Genomic DNA, 26737 nt, shown 5'->3' with positions numbered 1-26737 from the left:
CTTGGCTCAATACTGCCAATCACCTTGTCTATTTTCACCCTGCTGATGAAAATTTTCACAGCAGAATCAACCATGCAACAAACAGTTGCATCTATTGTTTCTGAATGACTTAGTGTGTTTTGAATGAATCATTTGAGTAAATGATTCACTCATTTAGGCAGCCACTTTTTTATTCCTGAATGAATCAGTGTTTTGCACAAATCCATTGAGTGATTGATTCAATGATTCATACATTTTGAGGGCTGCAGCCTCCAGATATTGCATTTGTCTGTTGCATAAATTATCAAGCCTTTCTTATTTCAGAAAGGTAACTATTGCATTTCAAAGAAATGACAGCACACAAGGAATAATAGTAAATTTTATAATAGTTCCTTTTGAATATGTGACAGTCTCAATAGCAAATGCAGCTGATATATGCCACCTCCAGAGGGCACAGCCTTTTGAAAATAGACATGGCCATATAGACCAGGGGCATTTGATTAAAGTTACAAGGGGTCCAGTCTCTGTACTTTCAAAAAACTTCACTGTGTAATGGCACCACATCATTAATTTGTCACAAAAATTTTGTTGAACGGTCTGAGTCAGCACTGAGTTTTTGTGGTGTGTGCAGCTCTGTTATTTTGATGCACTGCTAACTTAAACCGTAGAAATTGTAAAATGGTGTAACTGTTGTCTCTGATATAGACAGTATCTGATTTTGAAACAAATCAGTTGAGCGAATGATTCAATGACTCACATATAAAGAACCGAATAATACTATTTTTACCATATCTTTCTATGGCTGAAATATTAAGAGTAGTACACTCTTAAAAATAAGGGTTCTTTACTTGCATCAATGGTTCCACAAAGAACCCTTACCATCTATGAAAACTTTTAATTCCACAAAAGGTTATTTACTGTGGAAAAGAGTTCTATAGATTATTAAAATGTTCTTCACACTAAGAACAAAATGGTTCTTTTAGGAACTGTTTACTGAAAGATTATTTGGGGGACAAAAACTGGTTGTTCTACGGCATCTCTGTGAAACCACTCTTTTGGAACCTTTATTTTTAAGAGTGTATGCTAGTTAATTGCTGATTGAATCAGTGTTTTAAATTAATTAGGTGAGTGTCTAATTTAACGATTCACTCATGCAAACACTTGTTTTGTACTTGATTGATTCACTGTTTTCTGAACACTTCGGCTGAGTGAATGATTCAGTGACTCACTCATAAAAACAGTCATTTGTTTATTTCCAGAATAAATCAAGTTTTGAACAAATTGGCTGAGAGATTGATTCAGTGATTCAATCATATGGACAGCCACTTGTTTCATGCTGCTGGACTTTATATTAGGACTTTTGGAACGCCACTCAAATAACATTATGGGTGATACAGTGTTTAAACACTTACGGAAGTCACCCAACTTCAAGCTTATGTTGTTGTCTCCGCATGTTAAAGGAGTCGTATGACATTGCAAAAAAAGAACATTATTTGGTGTAAAGCAATGTGTGTATGCCGTTTAAGGTTCGAAAAAACACATTCTTTTCCATATAATGTACATTATTGTTGTTCCTCTATGCCCCGCCTTGAGAACGGTGCGGCAGGCGGATTCAACGAAGGAGGCTTGCGGCACCCACATGTGACGACCCAGGGCTGGACTCCGATGTTGTCCACGGTGAAAGCGGTGAAAGTGGATATCATCCTCTTTTGGAAGGCCAAACATAGTAGTTTTGCTTTCACAATGAAACACACAGCGTCTCAACAACATGGCGGCAGCGGCAACAGCGAGAATAAAAGTTACGCCTCCTTTCTTTGTGTGAATATTTGGGTGGTGTCATGCAAATCTTCCCACATAGTGATGTAGACATGTGTGGGCGTGTTTAAACCAGGCATTTTAGGAGGGTGTGGACAAGTTTTAACTTTTATAAAGAATATCTCTTTGGATTTTAGACTTTAGTCTTTGCAACTTTCCAGATCTTTTTTATGCACCAAGAGCTTGTAACAATTACACACTTTATCTTTAGAAGGAATTGCATAATCTTAGCGATTCTTGTTTCCTAAACACACTCTCACATTTTCTCATGCCAGCTATTCATTCAGTCAGATAACTGCTAGAGGGAGTTACATCAGTGGGAGCAAAAGAATGGATGTGCTACATTAGTTTGTAATGTAGAAGCTGGGACTCAGATTGCATGTGCAGCACATCAATATGCAGCAAATTTAACATGTAAGCACATTTTTACACTTTCATTAATTTTGAGCACATAGTTTATAGCTGATGTATGCATTGTTTACTGTGAGGAAGGTTAAAACTGGCTCCTTTTTTCTGTCTTTAGTGTAAATGTAGAACTTATATTGTTGAATGGCTGTTTTCTGCGATGCTGAAGACTCCAGAATATCTAGCCTGTGCACCTCTCATAGCTCCTGCCGGGAAGCCGTCTGTCTCAAATCATGCTCCGGTCCTCTCTCCTATCGTTTGCCTACTGGGCTCAACCTTAGAAATGAATAGCTTTTCAGCGTTCACTTGACTGAACTGCACAGACCACTGTGCTGCTGCGCGAGTTTACCTGCTCAAAACTGCTTACGGGTGATTTAGCTTCCATTTCAAAAAAATTACAATAAAATAAAAAAATCAATACGCCATAGAATAAGTGTTTTTAGTTCAGTGGTTCTGTGACCCCAGGGACCTTGTGAAATTAATTAAAAGTACGCTGTTAATTTTTTTAATCATTGTGCCCAATTGTAAAGGTGGTTCTTCAGGATGAATTAATTAAATTTCCTTTTCACCTTTTAAATATTCTATTCCTTGGTTAAACAAATAGAAAAAATTTGCCTCCAAATGTGTTATGCCTATTTGCTGAGGCCATTTCACTGGTTTATAAGTCACCCGAATAATTCTGCTGATGTCTGTATTAATCTGTACAAATCAAACAGCAAAAGAAAGCTAGTTCTTTATTATATCTTTTTATTTAATATTTAAATAAAACACATAAAACACAAAACGTCACATTGTTTCCTTTATCTTCCGAGATAAAAGAGCTCTTACTATGAAATCTACTGTAACATTAAGAACTCAAACCTTTATTTCCAGCCCACAATTTATTGAAACGAAGCTTCAAAACAGTTATTTTTTTTTATTTTTTTTTTTTTAATTTGTTCAGCAACTTGTTTAATTCTAAGGGTCAGAGAGAAGGTCATGAAAAACTAAATAATGACTTTTTGCTATAAAATACTTCACTATTATTTTAAGTGGACCTTCGGGGGTGAAGGAAATTAAATGGTCTGAAAAGATGACCCTTTAACAATTTCCTCTCACTGTAGGAATAAATTAACTGAATCCCACTGGTTATGTCCCTTTCTCAGCCATTACAAAGATTTTTTGCCACAGTTTGGCCGTTCCAGTGTCTGCTTGATTTGTTTTTGCTCATTTAGGCAGAGTGCACATTTTCTTGAGGTTTCTGAGAGTTATGGATCCATATTGCCCACAGTGCTCCTTGTTAATGTCAGGAATGTACAAAACGGAAGATATCAGAATTTCTAAAGGAATTAGAGCTACTTTAGGTTCTACAGCCACACTAATTAGACGTGTTTGTAATAGAAATATGGATTCTAAGTGCAGTATTTCATTTGCCTCACAGTTATCACAAATAAATATATTGATTGTAAATAGCCATTGGTCAGATAACTTGAATACCATTACAATCAGATTAGTCTGGAGTCATTGTTTCTACAAAATGACGATTGCTTTTTTAGATGGACCAACATCACTGACATTTAAGCTTGTCATGACTGTGCAATCTTCACGTTGTTGTATCTATGCTATGCTTGTCTAAAAGCTATTCCTTTGAAATTGCCAACCCTTGAAACATTATTTGAGGTATCAAAAAGAATAGCTTGCAATGCTCTTTAGGAAAGATTTGGGTTCAATGCAAGACAGCATCTGTGGCTTAATGTAAATTATCACAGAAAAGGCTGAAACTACAGAATTTATTCAAAAACACCTTGGGTTAAAATCCACGAAACATTATTTTGTTATGATACAAGTTAAAAAAGATTTGGCTACTGATTAAAATTGTATCTAATCTTTTAATTTTGTTGCAATGATGACCTGACATAATGTAACTAGTTGTAAAGTTTACATGCGGCAAACTTCACTGACAGGATTTATGTTGGAAATACATAACAAGAAGTTCTTCAAGTATTTCCAGTTCAAGAAATCATGATTTAAACAAGTTTACTGTGACGAGTGGGGCGGGGCCGAGAGACGTGGGAACAGGAGCAAGGCCGGTGGAGTGATTGGAAATGAGCGACACCTGTTCGACCCACCGGTCTCGAGTCCCACGGAGGAGATGGAAGGATATAAAACAGGAACGACGACAATGAAGGACGAGAGAGGACCAGGCCTGGACTTTATTTTGTATTTGGTTTTTATTTGTGCGCGTCAGTCGTCCGTGAGAAGCTGACGCGATGTTTTGTATTTATTTTGTAATTAAAGTTTCAGTTTGATTGTCCGCTGGTTCCCGCCTCCTTCTTCCTGATGATTATGAAGGTTTAATGTGTTACATTTACATTTAATTACCTCCAGTGCTTAAGTTGTTTTGAACCCGGAACATTCCTTTAATTCAGCCAAATATTACTCATGATAAACTGATTGTCAAACACAGATATTGGTGCTTATTGCCCAAAATGCTCAGAGTAACAAAGCTTACCTGTCTAAGAAGAACAACATCATTTTATTCTGTGGATTTTAAACATCAAAGTAAGAAAATCTGTCCTTGAAAGTGATTTGGACACAATTGCACATGTATTGATGTGTAAGGCGCTAAAGTGAGCTATAAATGTCACAAGGTTTTAGCCTGCAGGTTCTTTTAGCAGTTAAGATCAGCATTTGGCCAGTTAAAATAGGTGTTAGATCAACACTTACATTGTTGTTCCCAGCATAAACTAAAACAATGACTCATGCCTTGTTGATCACATTAACTTTGTGTGTTTTTTCCCCCCACAACCCACAAATATTTGCCACTGTGTCGGTTAGGCTAACCACCAAAGAGGTAATGAGTGTGTAGCCCAGAGTAATGATTTGCTGGAGTGGTTAGTGTCTATGTGTGGATGTGAGCATTGCTAATAGCCAGGTTTGTTTTGTTTATTGACTGTAATACAGAAAGAGAGTGCATTTCTCACTATGCTGTAAAAAGTGTTTACCTTTTAAATGGAGGTAATTCTAAGTACAGGGTGGTGGACTAAAGGAGAAGTTCAGTACACTGGGGGTTTGTGGCATTCATGTAGCACTTTTCAATCCTTGTTGAGTTTGGGGAATTTTGGTCTCATAAAATGTGGAAATCATAGAGGTAATTTATGAATGTGCAGATAATGGTGCTCTCTCAGTAATAATACACAAATCAAACTGCCAGCTGTGTTGTCTCATTGAAATGTTATGGGCACACGCGCGAACACACACAACAGTCTCCTCCATCTCAGCAGCGGACTCTCCACACCAACTTTAGATTGAAAATGTGCCATCATTTCATTCTTGTCGGATGCGAAAGGTCATCACTCTGATTCGCTGCATGTTCTGAAATATTTTTTTTCCATTTCCTAGCCTATTCCTCGCTCCTCAGAAGCTCTTTCCAAAATGGTGGTCCTTTTGACTCACCTCTTCTGTTTCACCGGAATTGCCATTTTAGAACTTCACCCATTTTAAAAGCACAACCCCCAAAAAGCAATATCATTCTCAAAGGGATATTGAATTCCGATCTGCTGGAAATAAAAGAATGTCTTTCACACAGGTGTTTCTCAAGGTTAGCTTCTATAGGCTGCTTGTCACATAAGTGGTCCAAAAAGGTATAATTTACTTCATTTATAACAATAATTCACAATGGGAAAAGAGGAGGGCATTAAACATCAGAATTGTTAGTCTCTGAAGTGAGTTGTGTGTCAGCATTGAATTGAAAGTTTTATTTCAGTATTCAGACACTTTTTCAGTTAACACAGAGAAAATTTACTGCAAGTTGTTGATGCCATTTAACTCATTCAAGTGAACATACATTGCACTGGTGCTTTTAATATATTGTCCAGTTTATACAGTTGACTTGTCTTCTTATGTTTCAATGAGGTGGGTTTGGGACAGTATAGCCGTTGGCCAACTATGCTCACAAGTTCCAAGATCCACATAAATAACTGAGTTGGTGATTCCAGAATCCATCGTTGTATGTATGTATATATTTTATGAGATCAGGTTGGTCTGACCAAATGTGGACAGGGAGTGTGTTATAGAAAGTGTGCTTTAAAAAGTCATTATTTTTGCTATTCTGTTTCAGTGGCTCTGATATTACACACTTCACCTTTAAGTATCATATCTCATCGCTTGGTTGAGGAAATGCTGCATGTGCTGTGGACTGCAGTCATGCTCTATAATCAGAGAGCCATTGGCACAAAAATGTTACAACTTGACTTTATGGTTATAGATGGTGTAGTGTCCCTGCATGTGTGTTTGTGTGAGTGTTGCTATGTGTGCATGCCCTGATGGATAGACTAGATTGCAGAGTCGGTCCTCACATCCTGCACACCCCTCGCTCTAATCATAGCCTCCCTCTTTGACAAGACCACCAGCCCTTTGCAAAGCCACACAATAACACTCCAGCTAAAGCCTGGCCTCTTATCAGCCTGGTATTTCCTGATAGAGGACAGTGTGATGAAGAAAGATTCACTTCTTGAAGGAATGATGGGATAGAGAAGGATTGATGGCTAGTGGAGATCATATGTTTTTATTTTCTCTCATTGAGCCAGTGCTTTGAAGCATGTGAGGCTTTTACTAGAAAATGACATCTGCCTTCTGAATGTGAGCATCATTCTCAGAGGGTCTGTGATTAAAATGATGTTCATGTGAACACACATATGTGAATGCCATATGATTTATCAATACCATATTGGTTACAGTAGACTAGAAATGTATTGGTATCAGTATGAATGTATATAATTATAATTTGCTGATTTGGTGCTCAACAAAAAATTCTCGAGTTGCTTCGTAATTAAATTTCAGTTGCGCTGCTTCATGTTTTTGTTGAAACCATGTTTCAGGATTCTTTGTTGAAACCATTATTCAGTGTTCTTTGATGAATAGAAAGAACAGCATTGATTTTAAAAAGAAACCTTTTGTACTGTCATCACTTTTGAAGAATTTAATTTATCCTTTCTTGAATAAAAGAGTTCATTTCTTTCAATACAAATCTTATGGAACTTTGAATGGTAATGTATCATTGAATATAACATTATTCATTTTAACATTTAGGTTACCTGTTAAAATTAATATCTATTTTTCATCCTGTATATTATAATTGTGTGGTTAGTTGTTGTGTGGTTATCTTTTCTCTGTGTCTAAATGTGCAAAGCATTGCTTGAAAATGCAAAGTATTGCTGTTGAAATGGCATAAACCAAATGTGTATGTGTGTAGCGCTATCACAATGACAGCTTTGTTTTTTCATTTTGTCTCTTAGGGAGCTCCTGGGTCACAATTTCACTGAAACTCACTATGAGAATGGCCTCCCTGTCACCCAAACCAGCAATCACACAGTAAGCAGGACTGAGACCTCTGTCTGTCTGTGTGTGTGTGTGTGTGTGTGTGTGTGTGTGTGTGTGTGTGTGTGTGTGTGTGCGTCTGTGTCTTTGTTCCTCTCTGTCTCTGCTTTTTTAGTTCTCGTATTTGTTGCAGTGTGTTTTATTTACCTGACATGTTAAGCTTGATTTATATTTATATATGGTAAATGTTCTATTAACGTGTCAATTAATCACATTTGTTTAGTGTGATTCATTCTATCAAAAAATTGCCTCAGGCAAACGTAAATGCAAAATAGATTGCTGTGGACGGCGAACCAATAATGGGCACAATGATATCGATACAAAAATAACATTATATCGTAATGTCCATTCAATGTTTCCATCTGCTGCAATAATTTAATGTCTTAAAATTATCCCTTTTCTCAAGTATTGGTGTGTGATTATTCGCATTTACTTGGATTATATCATGTAATGAGCCATGTACCATGTCATGAGGCATGAAAAAAAAAGATTGATAGCCCTAATTTATACATAATTTGTTCTTACAAAACAAACCTCATATTTCATCCCAAAATAAAAAAAATATATATATTATTTTACATACTATATAAATCAATGATGTCATAATAGTTAAAAATGTTGTCCCTCAAAATTTTCATTAGTGTAATGCGTTTTACTTTAGTAATGTGAAAATTAACACTCCTGGTCCTCAGATTTTTTTTTATTATATTCTTCTTACTGTAATATTTATTTTATTGCATAAAATGCTGCAACATAACTGCAATTTTTAGTTCAGTCAGCTATAAATGTTGTGCTTTCTTTGTCTTTTGCACATGTAAGAACATTAGCAGGCCTATTAACGTACGTGAACACTCAAATCACAATAAATAGCCTTATACAATGTAGCCAGTAAACAGTCTAATGCTGCCAGCCCAGTAGGGATATTTTTTGTTATGAATAATTCTTTCCTTATTTTCAGTTTCTGCAAAACATTCAGTTAACGGGCAAAGAAGACTCTAGAGGTTCCATTTACGATATATTTTAGCTGCAGAAGGCAGATTTTACACAGATAATTTATTGCTAACTCTTGCAGAAAGTTGTGAAAACTTGTCACTTATGTGCTTCCGTTGAATGTGGTTGAGGTGTGAAGTGCCGGGTTCAATCAGGGACGAGAGCGACCTGATATCAAAAAGCGTGACTCTGAATATAAGACACGATTGCTCGATTTTTCACGCTGTCTGTTCATTGCAAAACAGTCTTGTTTTGCTCCACACATCCCTAAAATCCGACTTATTGATCAGCCAGAAAAGGATACAAAACCACAAGCGAATTTCTTCAGCCGTAAACTGACTGTTATGAAGGATCCCAAATCCACTTGCAGTCCCCACACAAGCTCTGAGCTTTGTAATTGCGTTTCCATCACTTGACAAGGGTTGATGGGAGTGAAGTCACACCCCTGATTATTTTTGAGCCCTTTTAAAAGCTTCCAGCTGTCCCCTTGAGTGAGCATCACAGGATGGGCATACAGCTCATCCCATTGGGTGCTAACACACAAAGAGCTTTTGAAGGGAATGAGCAGTTCGCTTTAGTTACCGCAGAGATCACAGCACCCCTCTCGCACCCTGTTGTGATAGACGGGGTAATTCAATCTAAGGAAAATCGCAGAGGATTTCTCCTTCTTTCTATCTTTTTTTCAACTACCAGCATCCGAAAAGGAAAATATGACAGAAGGGACCAGCTGGTTAACTGCACATTATAATCAGGTTGGAATTTTTTCCCTTTAGTAACCACACACACACACACAGAGAGAGGTTTAATTAGCGTTGTATTTATAACTTCATAAAAAAAGTCATTAAGCAAACCTTAGTCCTATCAAATCAAAGAAAATCAAATATTCATGAGTCCTACAGCGGGAAGATTAAACTGTCAGTGTGCAGGCTTCACATTATAGCAAATCAGTTTTATGTCTTAGTTCCAGTTATTGGCAATGAAAACATTCCCTATGATGGCCTGAAATGATGGCGTGGAATGGATCTGTGAATAAATGGTGCACAGTTTTGATCTACTGACAACAAGAGGAAGCACTGACAGGAAGAAGAGGAAGTACTGCTGTTGATTTCAATCAAAACACACTTATAATATATATATATATATATATATATATTATAACGCATCAGACTGCATGGTGGAAAAATAATGGAGAGTCTATGATGACAATAATACGAAGCCCCGCACATGACATCCAAGAAAAAATAAATAAATTGTACGCACGAAAATGTACTAAATGTACTAAAACGTGCACACGATTACTATTGCGTTCTCTCGATTTACTATTGCGTTCCCTCGATTTGCTAAATCGTGCGCACGATTTAGCAAATCGAGGGAACGAATTGGTCAATCGTGCACACAATTTATAAATCGAGTGAACGAAATAGTAAATCGAGAGAATGCAATAGTAATCGTGTGAATTTAGGAATAATAATAAAAGAACAATAAAAGAAACCTAAAATGATAACAACAAAAAACAAAACAACAGAAACAGCTAAATAAATAAGAAATAGCAATAAAAAATACTTTATTATAGGGACCGTTTATCACTATATTAGCATAACTAATTATTAATAAGCAGCAAATTGGGAGTTAATTTATGCAAAAGTTCTAGTTAATGATTTGTTAATAGTGAAAATTAGACCTTGAAATAAAAGTGAGACCAAACTACATCCTCTTTTCATTAGTGTGAATGTGTGTAATATGAATGAAAACTGGATGAAACCATTCACAAGTCCTCTCCTGTGCTCTCCTACTTTATTTCTCACCTACTATAGTAGGGTAGTAGGTATATTTGGAAGGAGGGTTGTCAAGTGTTGTCTTCAGAGAATGTTGATTTGTGTCTGTGGTGCTTGACCATCCCTCTTTTGCTTTCTGTCTGTTCAAGTAAATGAACTAATTTCATGGTCTGACCGTTCATGTAAGCCTTTTTTAATAGCTGAAAGAATATCACTTGTACGTAGTTTGGATCTGTTTCAGTAGAGTTAAATGGAGCGATTCTTTTCCAAATGTTAGCGGTAAACTCCTGAGGGAAGTTTTTCAGTGCTGCAATCAAAAAGAGGAAGACTAATTAAGTCCAATAAACCTGAAAGCCAAAAATGTAACAAATGTAATTGTGATTTACAGATGTAGTCCTTTTACTACTAATTAGATAGATGTTCCATTAACTCGCTTTAGCCTATTTTATGAACAACATTAACTCCGCAGCCTGTCTCTTGAGCAAACTGCTCCCTCTTATCTCGTTTTCTCTGCATTGCCTCAAGTAATCTCTTTCTTTCTCCTTCCTTTTCCAGGATCATTGCTTCTATCATGGGAGGGTCGGAGGTCACACCGACTCGTGGGTCGCTCTGAGCACATGTTTGGGAATGAGGTATATCATGTTTTGCATAATTAGATTCTCTTCAGACACAGTACGGTCAATTAATTCGGTCACATGTCTTAGTGAGATATGTGATAAGCATGTAAACTGCTACATCCTGTGAAAATGATGACTTTTTCTGTTTTTTCAGGTAGTTGTGTGTATAAGACTTTGTGAGCAAGTGTTTATGGGTCTGCATGGAAGCATGAAAGTACAAAATGCAGCACAATTCTGTGTGCTTAATTTATGAAGAGCATATATGTTTTGGCCAGTTTATTGAGGCACTGATGCTGTGGCCCTACCAGAATGTTAATAGTTTGTTGTGCTCTGGCCTCATTCAGCACTAAATGCTTCCTCTCTATGTATAAACAATATCCACAAACAGCCTTGAAACTGCATCTGCCCCTGTCTGTTCCTGCTGAATCTAAACCTGATGACTAGAGATAAAGGCCAAACATCTGTGTCTTTGAAGCATACACAACTGACTGTTTTAAAAGTTTCACAAACCAAAGGTTTTGCTATGATAATATAGGATCCTTTTCAATTAACTACATGTTTATTGGTCATGGATAACATGTTTATTTTAATATTTTTTATTAATGAAAAGTAATTTCTACATTATGTAATCATTAGTATAGTTTTTGAACTAAGGTAAGTAAAGGTAAGTAATCCCCAAAAAAATTAATACTTTTACTCGGCAAGGACATAGTGAAGAATGTTCTATAAGATTTCTCTTTCAAATAATTCAAATAATAGTGTTCTTTTGTACTTTCTCTTCATTAAAGTATCAGGAAACAAACAGTTTACACAAATATATGAAGCAGCACATATGTTTTCAACATTTATAATAATAATGGAAGCTGCGGAAAACTGAGTTTTGCCATCACAGGAATAAATGTAAAACGATAGTGATAATATTACAGTTTTACAATATTTATGATGAAATAAATGCAGCATTTGTGAGCAAAAAAAAATCAGAGATCTGCAATCAGGATAGTTGTGGGATGAATCAGCATTCCCTAAAGTGTGTTTGCTTTCATTCCTGATCATTAAGTTCACAGACTATGAGAGCAGTCGCTCTTTTGACATCCAGAGTTTATTATATGAAAATAACAGAGCTTTTAAGGGCAAAGCCCTGGAGAGTCTGACTTTTGATATTGCCAAAGGTCTTGAATTTCTTATGAAGACAAATCAAGTCATTGAACAGCTGTTGCAAGATTTTGTAAGAGCAAACGTAATTGACACTGTATGTTTCCATATGGCTTTTCTCAAGGCCACTGCTGGGTTTCTTTACCCTCAGCTCACTGGAGGTCATGTGCTGATGTGTGCCACACTCTGCAGAGGCATCGGTCCATTTAAAACTTTGACAGTAATGTAGTTGATTGATTTACATATTTATTTTATTATTTATTATTTCATTAATATCATTACATTAATACCAAGGCTAATCAAATCACAGCCAAATTTGCCTACAGTTTCACTGTCAGGAACTATTATAAAGCCATACCCTTCAAGTCATTTCTGCTTGTCTGTTGTCAACTTGCGGAAAATGGCAATCTTCATTTTGAAGATAATAGCTGGATTTCCTGGGGCGTAAACAAATGGTTTTGTGACTAAATGGATTTGGACCAGTTGTGAAAAATCTGAAGACAAAACACATTTCCAATGACCATAAATCTCTTTTGTAAACAAGAATAAAACTAATTAATAATAAAACAAATTAAAACAAATTCAGCAGTGGAATTACTGTGGAACAGTAGTTTATTTTATCTCTTTACATTTAGTAAACCTTTTGAAACATTCTGTTTATATTAGCATACATTAGTACTTCTGCCAGCGATGCATTGCTGACGATGAAAGCTCTTGTCTTTCTCACCAAGGCTGCGTTTCTTTGATCTTATTATTGTAATTTTAAAATAAAAGTTTTGTATATTAATAATATATATTTAAAATGTAATGCATTCCTGTGATGGCAAATCAGCCATTACTGTAGTCTTTGTCCTACATCCTGATCCTACAGAAATCATTCTAATATGTTGATTTGGTGTTTAAGAAACATTTTTGTTGAAAACAGTTTTGATGCTTATATATTAAATAATAATATTTTTGTAAAAGCAGAGATTGGCTTTTTTTCAGGATTATCTGATAAATAGATATTGTTTAAAGTCTTACCTTTGATTTGTGTTCTACGTAAGTAAATAAAACTTTAATAACCTTGTCCCAAATTCATGCCCAAGCTGTTGAATAGTGGTCCACTGTGGAACCCCCATCATTGCAGACTCAACAAAAGTGCATATTGAGGACACATCGTAGGCACAAAGGGGGAGACTCAATCTGAAATATGAAAATGGCAAATAGGTCACCCTGCAGTCTCATGGACTTTATTTTTAACATCTTTTTCAAATGTACTGTTTGAAAACTTTTTACAGAGGTCAAATTTAGAGTGGTTTTGTGGAGGTGCTTTGGGAGACCTCAAATCCAGCAGCGTTTCAGCGGCCCTTCTGATCGCGCTCATTAGTTTACGCATAATGCTGTTAACTGTACTGAGGCTAAAAGAAGTATTAAAATTCCACTCTGTGTGTCCATATATTTTTGTAAAAAAAACCCAACTGAAAATCAACTCATAGATATGCACATCTCTTTTACTGGCATTCTTAAATATCACTAGTAAGAGCAAAACCTTACTAAAACAAATTCTCCCATCATTTACTCACCCTCATGTTGTTCAAAACTCGTATGACTTTCTGTTTTTTTTTTTTTTTGTCCATACAATTAAAGTCAATGGGGTCCAGGGTTATCTGGGGTCCAAAATATCTTTATTTATTAAGAAATAAAGCCAAACATCTTTGGAACCACATAAATGTGAGTAAATGATTGACAGTTGACAGAAGTTTAAGAAGAGAGCATTTGAGCTGAAATTACTCCGATTTCCTTCTACAGAGGATTGATTGTCTTGAACTCAAATGATACTTACTACCTGGAGCCAATCGGAGGCCAGGAGGTTCTCCACCACACCTTCTATCGCTTTGAAGACCTGCCGGTCAAAACCGGCACCTGTGGACACAGCCATCAGACTGGACACATCAGCCTGTTCAGTGGTCATCTTAAACCTTTGCATCAAAGGGTCAGTGAGAAATGAAATCAGTTTGATTTATGATGTGTCCCATGTCATCATTATGACCCTGGACCACAAAACCACTCATAAGTATAACGGGTATATTTGTAGAAATAGCTAAAAAAATACATTGTATAGGTCAAAATGATCATTTTTTTCTTTAATGCCAAAAATCTTTAGGATATTAAAGGTCCCGTTATTCGTGATCCCATGTTTTAAACTTTAGTTAGTGTGTAATATTGTTGTTAGAATATAAATAATATCTGTAAAATTCTAAAGCTCAAAGTTCAATGCCAAGCGAGATATTTTATTTAACATAATTCGGCTACAAAAAAACGACCAGTTTGGACTACATCCCTCTAGTTCCTGCAGTAATGACGTCACTAAAACAGTTTTTTGACTAACCTCAGCCCACATGAATACACAAACAGGGGGTGTGGTCTTGTTGCGCTCCGACGGAGAAGAGAAAGAGCTGCGTTTGTGTTTGTCGACATGTCGTCGAAACGCAGTTATTATCACCTTTGTTTGGGCTTCCCAGGGACGCTGTACTTGGAGATCAATGGCTACAATTTATGCTTAACTCGGTTCCCAAAAATTATAATCCACATGTGAAACTATGTGCAGCACATTTTGCTGAGGACAGCGATCTTCCTCAATCTCAATCAGTTTAATGCCGGATTCGCACAAAGATTATTCCTGAAAGATGGAGCAGTTCCCTCTTTGTCTGGAGAAGGCGTTGTTTATGGACCACAACCGGTAAGTGTATTTTATTATTTAAGTTGGTGCGTTTAACAGTTTCTGTAACTTATTACACAAAGGGCAACGTTGTTTAGCTTTGTTAACTATGTTAGGGCTGTGCAAATAAATCGAATGCGATTTTCATGCGCATCTCGTCAGTAAAAACGCTCCTGTGATTATAAGTACATCTCCAGCACATGCTCCTGCCCAATTGCTTCTCAAAACTAGTCCAATCGTGTTTCCAGGAGGGCTGCGTGCTCTAAGCTGGTGTCGAATCACAACACAGGAACCGCTGGCACAATCAGAACTCGTTACGTATTTCTGAAGGAGGGACTTCATAGAACAAGGAAGTCATCAGCCCGTTTTTATGACAGTGAAAACAGCGGTATACAGATAGGTGAATTGTGTGAAAAATACAGTTTTTTTACACGCGAAACTTGAACACATGTTATTTTGCACACTGTAAACACAATCAAAGCTTCATAAAAGCACGAAAAATTGGACATTTAAGTAAAGATCATGTTCCATGAAGATATTTAGTAGATTTCCTGATTCCTACCATAAATATATTAAAACTTAAGTAAGTAATATGCATTGCTTAAAACCTTCATTTGGACAGCTTTAATGGCAATTTTCTCAGTATTTTCTTTTTTTTTTTTTTTTGCACCCTAAAATTCCAGATTCTTAAATAGTTATTGTCCAATCATTATGACAGGTTTTGTGGTCCACACATTTAATGCCTGATAAAATAAGAGACTTGGTAATAAATGTTAATGCTTACAATATATTTCACTGAAGTAGATGTCATGCAAAAGTGTATTTAATTAGTCCTTTCCACAGGTGACAAAAAGTCTCATTTTGTAAATAAGCTCTCGCTAGTTTGTAAGTACAATAGTCATTAGGGAAACAACAGTGAGTCATTACCAGCATTATTCAGTGTGTAACGTCTCTATTTCTGATCTCATAAGTGGATTGTGTCTGATGTCAGAGAAGATTTCTCTCTTACAATAGAAAGGATGTTCTGTTCCCTCCAATCTATAATAACTAGATAGGCCGCTCGTGAAAGAGAACATTGCGGTCTGATGCAATGCTGTTGTGCTGCATTGTGCGTCAGTAATTTCATTTGTTCCCATAATGCGCTGCAGAAAGAAAAGTGTGTTTGGCTCATTACAGTACAGAAATAAAGCCATCTTAAGCCCAGGTTAAGTGTTTAGACTGATGAAGTGCATAATGTGGGCTTATTATAAAACTCTTGAGGATCATTAGCAGGAGTTGGGAGCCCTCCTACTGCTATTGTTCTGCTTACACTTGCGTTCTCATTAAAGCCAAGCAGTAGAGACTTCTAACTGGCCTGCTGTTTACAAATGAGAATTAGAGGGTCCATAAATTAATAAACAGTGTGGACTAATGTACTCGCTCCTCAGTGATGATGTATTCCTGGTACAATTGGATTACAAAGTTCCTGAATCTTGAAGATCATATATACTATAGTTCAATATGTCCCTGTGTAGCTTTTAGTCTTTAATTACCACAGATCCCATGTGTACTGAATCATATCGACACTACTTTGGGAATTTCACTTTGTCGATTGACTCAACTTTTTTCTCCTTTAATTGGCTCATGTGTCCTACAAAATAAAAGTCCAAGCCCATGGCATTTTATAATCCAACAGAATTATTACATTTCCAAAGATTTGCAACCCTATAGCTTATAGGCGTACAATGAGTTCATTTTGAAATACAGAGCTCCGATTTTGACTGCTTATGAACATTTATCAACTTGCACTTTTATTTTCCACTGGTTGCCAAGGAAGATGACTTATATGCATATACTTCCACTTATTTTACTGTTTCACTCACATTTTATTTACTGTTTGATTACTGTAAAGTGCTTGCTGTCAGTTTGTGATGACTGAATACTTTTGTGATTACTGTGCCAATGGGTTCTTTCAAATGAATTAGACCCATCAATTAAAATACAAATAAAACTGAACATGAAGAACCGCAGTGATGGCAAGCAGTGAAAACCAGAAATCCTGCCCTCCAGCAATCACCGTTTCATTTTTCTTGCCGTTTGATTGTTTCTGTATTTATCCCCACCCCTAGGTTAGACGAAATGCCTGGGGAACTACAAAGTACATGGAACTGTATATAGTAGCTGACAACACACTGGTAAGCTGATGATGCCTGTGTCATGCTCACTTCCACTAATTAGACACTTCCAAACTGTAAAGTTCACCACATGAATTACGGCTTTAAAGCTTCAAATACAGGCCGAGTTATAAAAACTGTATTTTAGACCCAGTACTTTAAGCCTAGTCTTAACTTTCTCATTCAAATGTGGCCACTGAGGAGTTGCTGCTTAAAAATAGAGCTTCAGAAGTGTCATTTTGCTCTCTCCCTCTCTTTTCTATCACTCCCATTGTTGCTATCTTACATGAATGAGAAGTTATCGAGAAGTTATCAGTGAATTTAATAGTTTAATTTTTAGTCCTCGGGTATGAGGGATGCATTTCGTGAGAGGCATGCAGACAATCTTTCAGTGTTACAATCTGTTGAGTTTCCTGATTGAGTTCTTTCATACATTTACATCAAATCTGTATAATATCCACCAGAAGGTTATGTAAGATTTCATTATGGCTGGATTTAGTTAATCGAATCTTTGCATTTTCTCAAGCAGGGTCTATGCATTTGTATGTTCATCTTGATCAAATTGCCTCTTGGTGTTTCTTTATGTCTCTACAGTACAGAAAGCAAAACAAGGACCTTGACAAAACTAAAATGAGGATAATGGAAATTGCTAATTATGTAGATAAGGTATGTCAAGCCTGGGTGAATTTCTTTGGTTCAAAGGTTTTGTTGACTGTTTAGATTTCTTCTCTGAATGCAAAATTCCTAAATGTCTGTATTATAATTATATTTAATACAATAAATCCCTTTGCCTTGATCCTAATTGTTTGTTTTGGTCTGATCAGTTCTACAGAGAATTGAACATCCGCGTACCTCTAATTGGTCTAGAGGTTTGGACTGAACATGATCAGTGCATCATCAATGAGGAGCCAAATTCGACTCTTTGGTCTTTCCTACAGTGGAGACAGAAACTCAAATCTCGCAAGAAACATGACAATGCCCAGCTACTCACGTTAGTCACAATACACACCCACCTTCTGCACATATAGATCAAGACTGTCCTGTTACGTATTCTTAATGATACTGGATCAACATAAGTTAAAAAATATATATAATTAATTTGACTTTTTTTGTTTTATTTAAATGGATTTTTTCACCTAAAATCTTACATTGTTAACTCACCTTCTAGTTGTCCCAAAGCTGTATGAAATGAAGATTAAATGATAGCAGAAATGTATTTTTTGTCTGAACTATCTCTTTAAAGGGATAAGAATGGCTCATACATTTTTATTGATATCATAGCTGAAAGTATATATATTTTTACCTTGCAGTGGTGTGATTTTCAAGGGCACCACCATTGGCATGGCTCCGCTGGAGGGCATGTGCAGTCACGAGAACTCGGGCGGCATCAATGTGGTAAGAAAGCATATAGGCTTGCATCTGGAATAGGCTGTAAACACTGTGTATATAGAGTACTGTATGAGTTTGTGTACAGCTATGCAGGGATTTGGTAAAGTGATCAATAGCTCCCATACACCTGATTAGCCTTTTATTGGTTCTATTACTTTGTGGCGGGGAAGATCACTTTACAGCATACTAATGAGTGGTGAAGTATTTCTTCTGGATATTACCCATGGATGGGGTCCCTCTACATTACATCAATATAGCTAGCTTAGCCCTACTGAGATCAGTGTGGTACATGGAAAATGTTTTTTATGCATGTCAACAATGGTTATATTGGTAGAAGTACTACCATAAAATCAATTATGAGAGTGAATTTGTTTAGTGCTGTGTGACTAGTGTGACTGGAACTGCAGTCGACAGCTATTTATCAAGATATTGATATATTTTGAAGTGTTTGTTTGTTTGTTCTAAATCCTCTAGGGGTTGAAAATAGTGATATTGTGTGCTTATAAAGTGATTCCATAGTGTTGGAATAAAATAGATTCCACTATACCATAGTGTTGGAATAAAATATAATGAGTGTTACACAGGGACTTCTAGGAATGTAATTTAACAGTTTTCCTTTTGAGTACATGTTAACCAATCACAGTAACCATAAATTTACAATAAAATTACACAATGTAATGTTAAAACCATTATATATATATATATATATATATATATATATATATATATATATATATATATATATATATATATATATATATATATATATATTTATTTATTTATTTATTTATTTTTAAGTAATCAATAACAGGTTACTGTAGCATTTTTTTTTTTTTTTTTTACATATTACAATTTTTTTTTTTACAGTTGGTGAATATATACTCATTGTTGGACGTGTAGTCTTGTCCTGGACTATGGTTTGAGAAAGTGTTCCCCTATCATAAATAGGCTCCTTCACATTCCTCAAATGCTTTAGAACCAGTATATGACAAGGACAATGTGGTTCCTAGGGAGAACTTTAGGAGATAGAAAATCCATAAAGAGAAATCATTTGTAATACAACTGCATGTCATATTTCAACACTGTTGTTATGGTGGAGATATAATCAGTGCCGTCTGTAAAAATCAACACTGCATGCCCTTTGCAGAGATATCCGTTTGTTCTCTGGAAATATGTGTGACTGTGTGCGCTTTTATGTTTTTGTCATGGTATAAAGATAAAAGAAAGGCCATTATGTTTGCCCCAGCCAAGGTACTTAAATTACCACCTGCAGGTCAAAAAAACAACAACATCCTCTACAATTTATAGCATCACTGTAACATAGCAAAGATGCATTTGGAGATCAGAGGTGTCCTCTGGGCTCCTACTGCCATTTACTTACCATAGTGGTGGAACCGTGGCAATGTGACATAGCAACGACAGAAGCCTGTGGGCTACAAATAGCCTTTATGTCCAGTTTAAAGCATAAAATGTAAGTAATTTATTGCATGGCAGTGAGAGCAGCAAATACTCTAATCCTGTATATTGAATTCATCATTTTAGACAGACTCTAAAAGCAGTGCTTGAACTTCTATTTCATTTATTGCGATATTTGTTATGGCTGGTAGATTAAATTATCTTCTCTTCCAGGACCATTCTGAATTGCCCATTGGGGCGGCTGCCACCATGGCACATGAGATCGGCCATAACTTTGGCATGAGCCATGACCATGAGGGCTGTTGTGTGGAGGCCACTGCAGATCAGGGTGGATGTGTCATGGCGGCAGCTACAGGGTAAAGACTTCTACATTTGCTTTGTATTGATGCCTTTAGCAGAGGCTTCCTTTTATAAATAACCAACAATGCAGAACATAAATCAAGGAAATTACAAAAGCATGCTAATTATGCAAAGAACCCTGGATCACTTGCAAATAATTTTAACTTCTAATTGTGTCACTATTAAACTAATATATAGACAGGATGTTACTGTGCAAGAACATACTTAGTTGCTAATGATACGTCCCTAAGGATGATTCAAGCATTTTAGTCTCCACTTCAGTTTGCACGCCTACACACCATTCACTGACCATCTGATGTGCACTACCATTCAAATGTTTGGGGTCAGTAAGATTGGTTTATTTTTCCTTGAATGAAATTAGTACTTTTATTCAGCAAGGACACATTATAATTCATCAAAAGTGACAATAAAGACATTTATAATGTTTCAAAATATTTCTGTTTCAATTCAATGCAATTCTTTTGACCTAAACAAATGCTGATATTTTTTTAAACAGTTTCCTCAAGAATATTAAGCATCACAACTGTTTTCAACACTTATAATAATAAGAAATGTTTCTTCAGAACCAAATCAGCATATTAAAATTATTTCTGAAGGATCATGTTACACTGAAGACTGCAGTAATGACTGCTGATTCAGCTTTGCAATCACAGGAATAAAATGTTTAAAACATATTTAAAAATACGTAAACTTAAATCGAAAACTTGTAAAGATATTTCTAAATATTTGTATTGTATTTTTATCAAATAATTGCACACTATTGTTTATTACACACAAAACTGCCTTAAGCTGCCTGAAATCACCAGTTGCAATCTAGCTTGTAGAAAATCTTCTAGCAAACAATTGTTTGTGTAATACCTGAGAAGGTAGCAAGTAAACAGTATACCATGAATATCCTGTACATAAATTTTGACATGGCTCCATTTATGGTGGTATTGCATGGTAGTCTCATGAGCAAATATCACATGTTTATATATAAATTCTTTAGAAGAAAGAAACACAGACACACTCAGATCCATTCTGAGAACACTGGTTTACGGAAAGAAGGAGAAACATGATGTGTCGGGCTTTGTCAGCACACCAGTAGTGCCTTGCTGTTTGGTGAAATGTTCTGAGAGATCTGGTATAAATTGAGAACAGCAGGGTGTCCAGCACTGAGCCCTGAGGAACCCCAGTGTTAAGGGTGCAGCAGTTTTTCTGCTAACTGGGTAAGAACTAAGTAAGACATAAACCAGAAAGAAGCTGGAAATAACTTTTTCTGGATAAAAAATACAGTTGCTAGCATGAGATCAAAAGTGGCAGACATAATCACATAATTTATGACAAGGATAGTAGTTTTAGTAGAGTGAATTGGTTTGAAGCTTAATTGAGATAAAATGAGTTAAGTGACCGCTTGCTTCTGGTGCAGTAGAAGAAAGGTAAGGCAGAAGTTTAGAAGGTTTACAGAGGAAAGCATTTTTTACTTGTGAATAACAGTTTGGGAAATTTCAGTAATCTTTTCATTTTAAATCAAGACCTTATTTTCATGTTAATTATGTTACTGGATTCATTATAAACTGATGTTCAGCTGCATCTGCCTCAATGTCTATGGCTAACTGTTGTTGTTTAACAAATTGTAAGTTTTCCGTCTTATTTCTACTTGTGCCTCTTTTGTTTTCAATCATTTTGATGCATAAAAATATCCCTGATATCCCTTTCTAAAATGGTCTACAGGCACCCCTTTCCAAAAGTTTTCAGCCGCTGTAGCAAAAAAGACTTGGACAACTACTTCCAGAAGGGAGGAGGAATGTGCCTGTTCAACATGCCCAACATGAAGGATCTAGTTGGTGGCAAGAGGTGTGGAAACGGCTTTGTAGAGGAAGGGGAGGAGTGTGACTGTGGAGAACCAGAGGTGATTTGTGCCCAAATTAATTATTGAATGGAATTACTTATTGATTTAGAGAATATTGAATCAGACCGATCATGAATTAGTCATTTTTTCCGAGAACAGTAGTGGGTATGAAATACATGTAATAAATAAAAATTTGATAGTTCATATGGATTGCCATTGATTATGCCTCATTTTTATACGTTTATTATTCATTCATGGAATACTTGACATATTTATGCAATGTATTTTTATTGTGAAGAGCTTTGCCTAACCAGGAAAAAGTTTTGATTTTGTCACATGGGTGGTCCAAACACAAATGTTAGAACATAAATAGTTGAACTACATCAGAAAAAGTAACAAAGCGTGACAGATGAAAGCGTATGCATTTTTATGTTTGCTTGCATGCCTGTATGTGTGTAGAGAGAGAGAGAGAGGAGCATCCCACCTTGCTGCAAATCCTTGTTTGACAGGCTGTCAGTGCGTATATAATGGCTGGATGATTTGCCATCTGGTGCAGGTAGACTGAGGTAGTGTCTCCTAACTCCTAGTCAGCACATAAACACCTGGACAACTGTTCTGGATTTTACCTGCTGCCAATACCATATTCAATGAAACAATAGCTCAACTGTCACCTGACAGAAAAAGCTAGGTTGTGGCACTGAACTGAGAGCTGTTATCATACACTTTTGTTCTAACCTTTTATCCAAACCATCATCTGCCGGCCCTCTCTACTTCCATGAATACACAAAAATAGATTTGACAGTGTAAGCCTGTCATGTACGCATGTCTTTTTTCATTATAGTCACTGAATCACACCATTTATTTATTTCTAGTGCAATAATCATAGCTGTCAGTAGCACTTGATGCTCTGAAACCATATCAAGCAGAATAGAGGCTGCCATGTGTGTTTATGTGAGACCGAGAGAGACTGTGTGTGTGTGTGACAAAGCGTATATGTGTGTCGTGGCTGTTTCCTCCTCATTAAACACCCTAAAACACCACACACACTTCCTCCCTTCCCCTATTCATTTTCAGCTGTACGGTATAATTACTGGCCGTCAGACGCCTCCACGCTGTATATATCAGTGTCATACATGTCAAACATTTTTATATGCATCCAACGTCCTGTGCAATTTCTCTTCTCGATTTATTATTTTCCCCACTTTAATCATAGTGTGGAAACAGACACTGTGAGTGTGTGTATACAGTACATACATTATGCATATATATATATATATATATATATATATATATATATATATATATACACACACAGTGTATTTATTGTGTTTTCACAACTTGCTCTAAGTGGCTGACCATGTAAGTTGAGGGCCATATGTTAGATTTGCTTTGGTAGCCTTTATCTGAAGTATCTTATTTGTGTGTGTGTGTGTGTGTGTGTGTGTGTGTGTGTGTGTGTGTGTGTGTGTGTCTGTGTGTGTGTCTGTGTCTGTGTGTGTGTTTGTGTCTGTGTCTGTGTCTGTGTGTGTCTGTGTGTGTGTGTGTGTGTGTGTGTGTGTGTGTGTGTGTGTGTGTGTGTTTTCTGTCTCCCACAGGAGTGCACCAATGATTGCTGCCATCCCAGCAATTGCACTTTGAAGGTGGAAGCACAGTGTGCCCACGGGGTCTGCTGCGAGGACTGCAAGGTGCCTAACTATTTATCTGTCTATTTATCTATTTATTTATTTATTTATTTCTCTCCCACTGCTTCCCTCTCTCACTCTGTTCTGACTCCCACTTAGTATGTTTCATACAAGTGGTGAAGGCTCAGAGAGTTAGCCTGTCCCTGTTAACCCCTGCTGGTAGAAGTCATAACACCACCTGGCCGCAAAAAGCATCTTTCCCTATTGAAACCACTGCAAATTAGCTGTGTATTCCGAAGAAACTGCATTTTCGTAATCAACATGTGTCATTTTATTACAGTAGATGTTTTACTAATTATTCACTTACATGAAAAAAGATGGATACTACTGTAACAAATATATTACTCATTGTTAAATAGTGTTGGTTAATGCATTAACTAATGCTATCTAATATGACCTTATTGTAAAGTGTATATTTATTTATTTTATGTGTTGCTCAAAATATTGAAGGCCTTGTCTGTGTATCTACTGTACTAGAGAAGCACCAGGCATCACAGTTTCATATCCACTGTTTCTCTGTAGTTTGCCCACCACCTGCTCTCTTTTTCTTTCATCAAAGTCCTCCAGTCTCCTTACCGTGCCCTCTGCCCACAGCTGAAGCAGGCCGGCACCATGTGCCGTGGAGCAGCCGGTGCCTGTGATCTGCCGGAATACTGCACAGGAGGCTCTCCCTACTGCCCCTCTAACGTTTACCTCCTGGATGGGTCATCGTGTCAGCATGGCCGTGCCTACTGCTATAATGGCATGTGTCTGACCCATGAACAGCAGTGCCTGCAGCTGTGGGGTTATGGTAAGACGCGTGCTGTCTGGCTGTGTCTTTGGTTTGCAGGGAAATTACATTTGTAGGATCCAGTTCAGAAGTTATTGTGTTACTTTGATAAGTTATTTTATTTTATATATATTATAAAAGTGACAGTGAAGACATTATAATGTTTGAAAAATGTATTTTAAACAGCTTTCTATTTATCACAGAATCCTGAAAAAAAATTAAGCAACAGAACTGATTTAACATTGATGATAATAATAAGAAATGTTTCTTTAGCACCAAATTATTTCTGAAGGATCATGTGACACTGAAGACTGGAGAAACGGCTGCTGAAAATTCAGCTTTGTTATCACATGAATAAATTAAATTGTAAAAAATATAGTAAAATAGAAAATAGTTCTACAGTTATTGTGTTTCTGTATTTTTGAACAAATAAATGCAGCACAAGAGATATTTTCAATAACTTGAAAAAATCTTTTGAACAATAGTACTGTATATCTGCTTGTACTATGTATGCTGCATGACCTATATTACGTCCATCATATACCATTTAATTACATTGTATTCCTAGCTAATTTAAATAATATGTTTTTTTTATGTATGGTACTATCATGGTACCATGTTAAAAAACATGGTAATATTGACCCTTTCAGTGTTTAGTCAGCACTAATGTTCAAATTCTTGATGTGGATTATGTAGTGAGAGCTCATGGCATTTGGCTGTGCACCTCCAGTGTGTTCTGGGCTCATGTCCAGTCAGGCTCTTTGGCTGTCAAACAGACACAGATCACAGCAGATGTACTTTGTCATTTGTGGGGTGAGGGGGTGTTGACATGTTTGATGTGCACTGCGTGTAAGTGCTATTATCATATTCACTCATTTTAATTGAGCAGTTAATGCTTCACTGGACTGGATTTTTTTAATCAATGGATTATTTCTAACATGGCATGGTTGGATAAAATAAAATTGTGGTATTATGTATTATAAACACGTTTTAAAACATTTAGTCACTTAAAACCAACACTTCAGCTTCAATTTAATAAAATGATCTCTAAGCAAATATTAGCTGGTGGCGTGAAGCCAGCAGATCCACGTTCACACTATGAGTCAGTTTGAGTCTGTAACTGTAATTGACATTTCTCAGAGGTAATGTAGGTTTAACTGAATAACTAAATTTGTCCAGGTGCACAGCCGGCACATGACGCCTGTTTTCAGGATGTGAACGCAGCGGGGAATGCCTTTGGAAACTGTGGCAAGGACAGTCATGGAAACTACGTAAAGTGTGAAAAAAAGTGAGGTGGTATTTCAGCATTTCAACCAGCCATATGAGCAATAGTATGTGTATGTGATTTCTGTCTAAGAGCTTGCTGACCTGAAGTGAAATCTGTAATTTCTGCAAATAGCAATTTGGTCTTGTACTATCAAAGTGCGCTTAATTCTCTTGTGACTCCACCTATATATTAAAAAGAACAAACTAATACATAAGAAACAAACAAAAAAAAAAAAAATATATATATATATATATATAATGCACAAACTAATTCAAGTAAGTTTATAAGGACAGCACTGCAGACTCAGTACTTTTTCAAACTTTCCAAAGTTAGGCTCTCTTTTTTTCTGCGTGTTCATTTTTCTCAAAACAAATGCGATTTTTTTTTTTTTAATGATTATTTTTTTTTATCATACTATTATCTAATTTGCTTTCCTCTAGATGTATTTATGCTGAATGGCTGTGAACAATGATGACTAGTGATCCCTCATGACTTTCCATCTCTCATATCAAATATCCCAACAGTGATGCCAAATGTGGTAAGATACAGTGCCACAGTGCTGCCAAGAAACCGAAGGGCACCAATGCTGTGTCCATAGACACCACTATCCGCACAGACGGCATTGAGGTGAAGTGCCGGGGCACATATGTTTACAGCACCCAAGATGGGCAGGGAGATCTTCCAGACCCTGGACTGGTCATGACGGGCACCAAGTGTGGAGAGGGGAAGGCAAGTTTTGTTGTTGTTGATGTTGTTTTTATATATTAGGCTGAGATATATATTAAACAGCACCTGTACTAATCAAGCGGAGATGTGTCTCAAAAAATAAGTATCTCAATAAAAGCATGTATTTTATGTTTTGCATTGGAGAGTTGATTTATTCTGTTGTTACTTGCTTTCAGGTGTGCAAAGATCGACGATGTCAAAATGCATCTTTTACGGAGTTACACACCTGCATCGCTCTTTGCCATGGGCAAGGGGTAAGCGGTCTTTAAAATAAACAACTGCTAAACGTTAACTATATTTGTCATTATATTAATAACTATAATATAATTAACTATATTGTACTGTATTAACA

At 36.4% G+C, this 26737-nt stretch overlaps 1 protein-coding gene across 1 annotated transcript in view; it reads left to right on the top strand.

The window, feature by feature from the left end:
* adam19a (ADAM metallopeptidase domain 19a) overlaps positions 1-26737 on the top strand; it is a 77377-nt gene that overhangs the window by 37431 nt on the left and 13209 nt on the right. The window contains exons 4-17 of the mRNA XM_059535748.1: positions 7476-7551; positions 10878-10954; positions 13883-14066; positions 16901-16966; positions 17540-17611; positions 17770-17936; positions 18256-18340; positions 19964-20106; positions 21824-22001; positions 23537-23626; positions 24218-24413; positions 25572-25680; positions 26184-26388; positions 26562-26639. Of these exons, the coding sequence (XP_059391731.1) occupies positions 7476-7551; positions 10878-10954; positions 13883-14066; positions 16901-16966; positions 17540-17611; positions 17770-17936; positions 18256-18340; positions 19964-20106; positions 21824-22001; positions 23537-23626; positions 24218-24413; positions 25572-25680; positions 26184-26388; positions 26562-26639 (1726 nt within the window). The remainder of the gene's footprint in view (positions 1-7475; positions 7552-10877; positions 10955-13882; positions 14067-16900; positions 16967-17539; positions 17612-17769; positions 17937-18255; positions 18341-19963; positions 20107-21823; positions 22002-23536; positions 23627-24217; positions 24414-25571; positions 25681-26183; positions 26389-26561; positions 26640-26737) is intronic.

Source organism: Carassius carassius, chromosome 3 (assembly GCF_963082965.1).
Source record: "Carassius carassius chromosome 3, fCarCar2.1, whole genome shotgun sequence".
NCBI lineage: Eukaryota > Metazoa > Chordata > Actinopteri > Cypriniformes > Cyprinidae > Carassius > Carassius carassius.
This window is presented reverse-complemented; position numbering and strand designations above follow the sequence as displayed.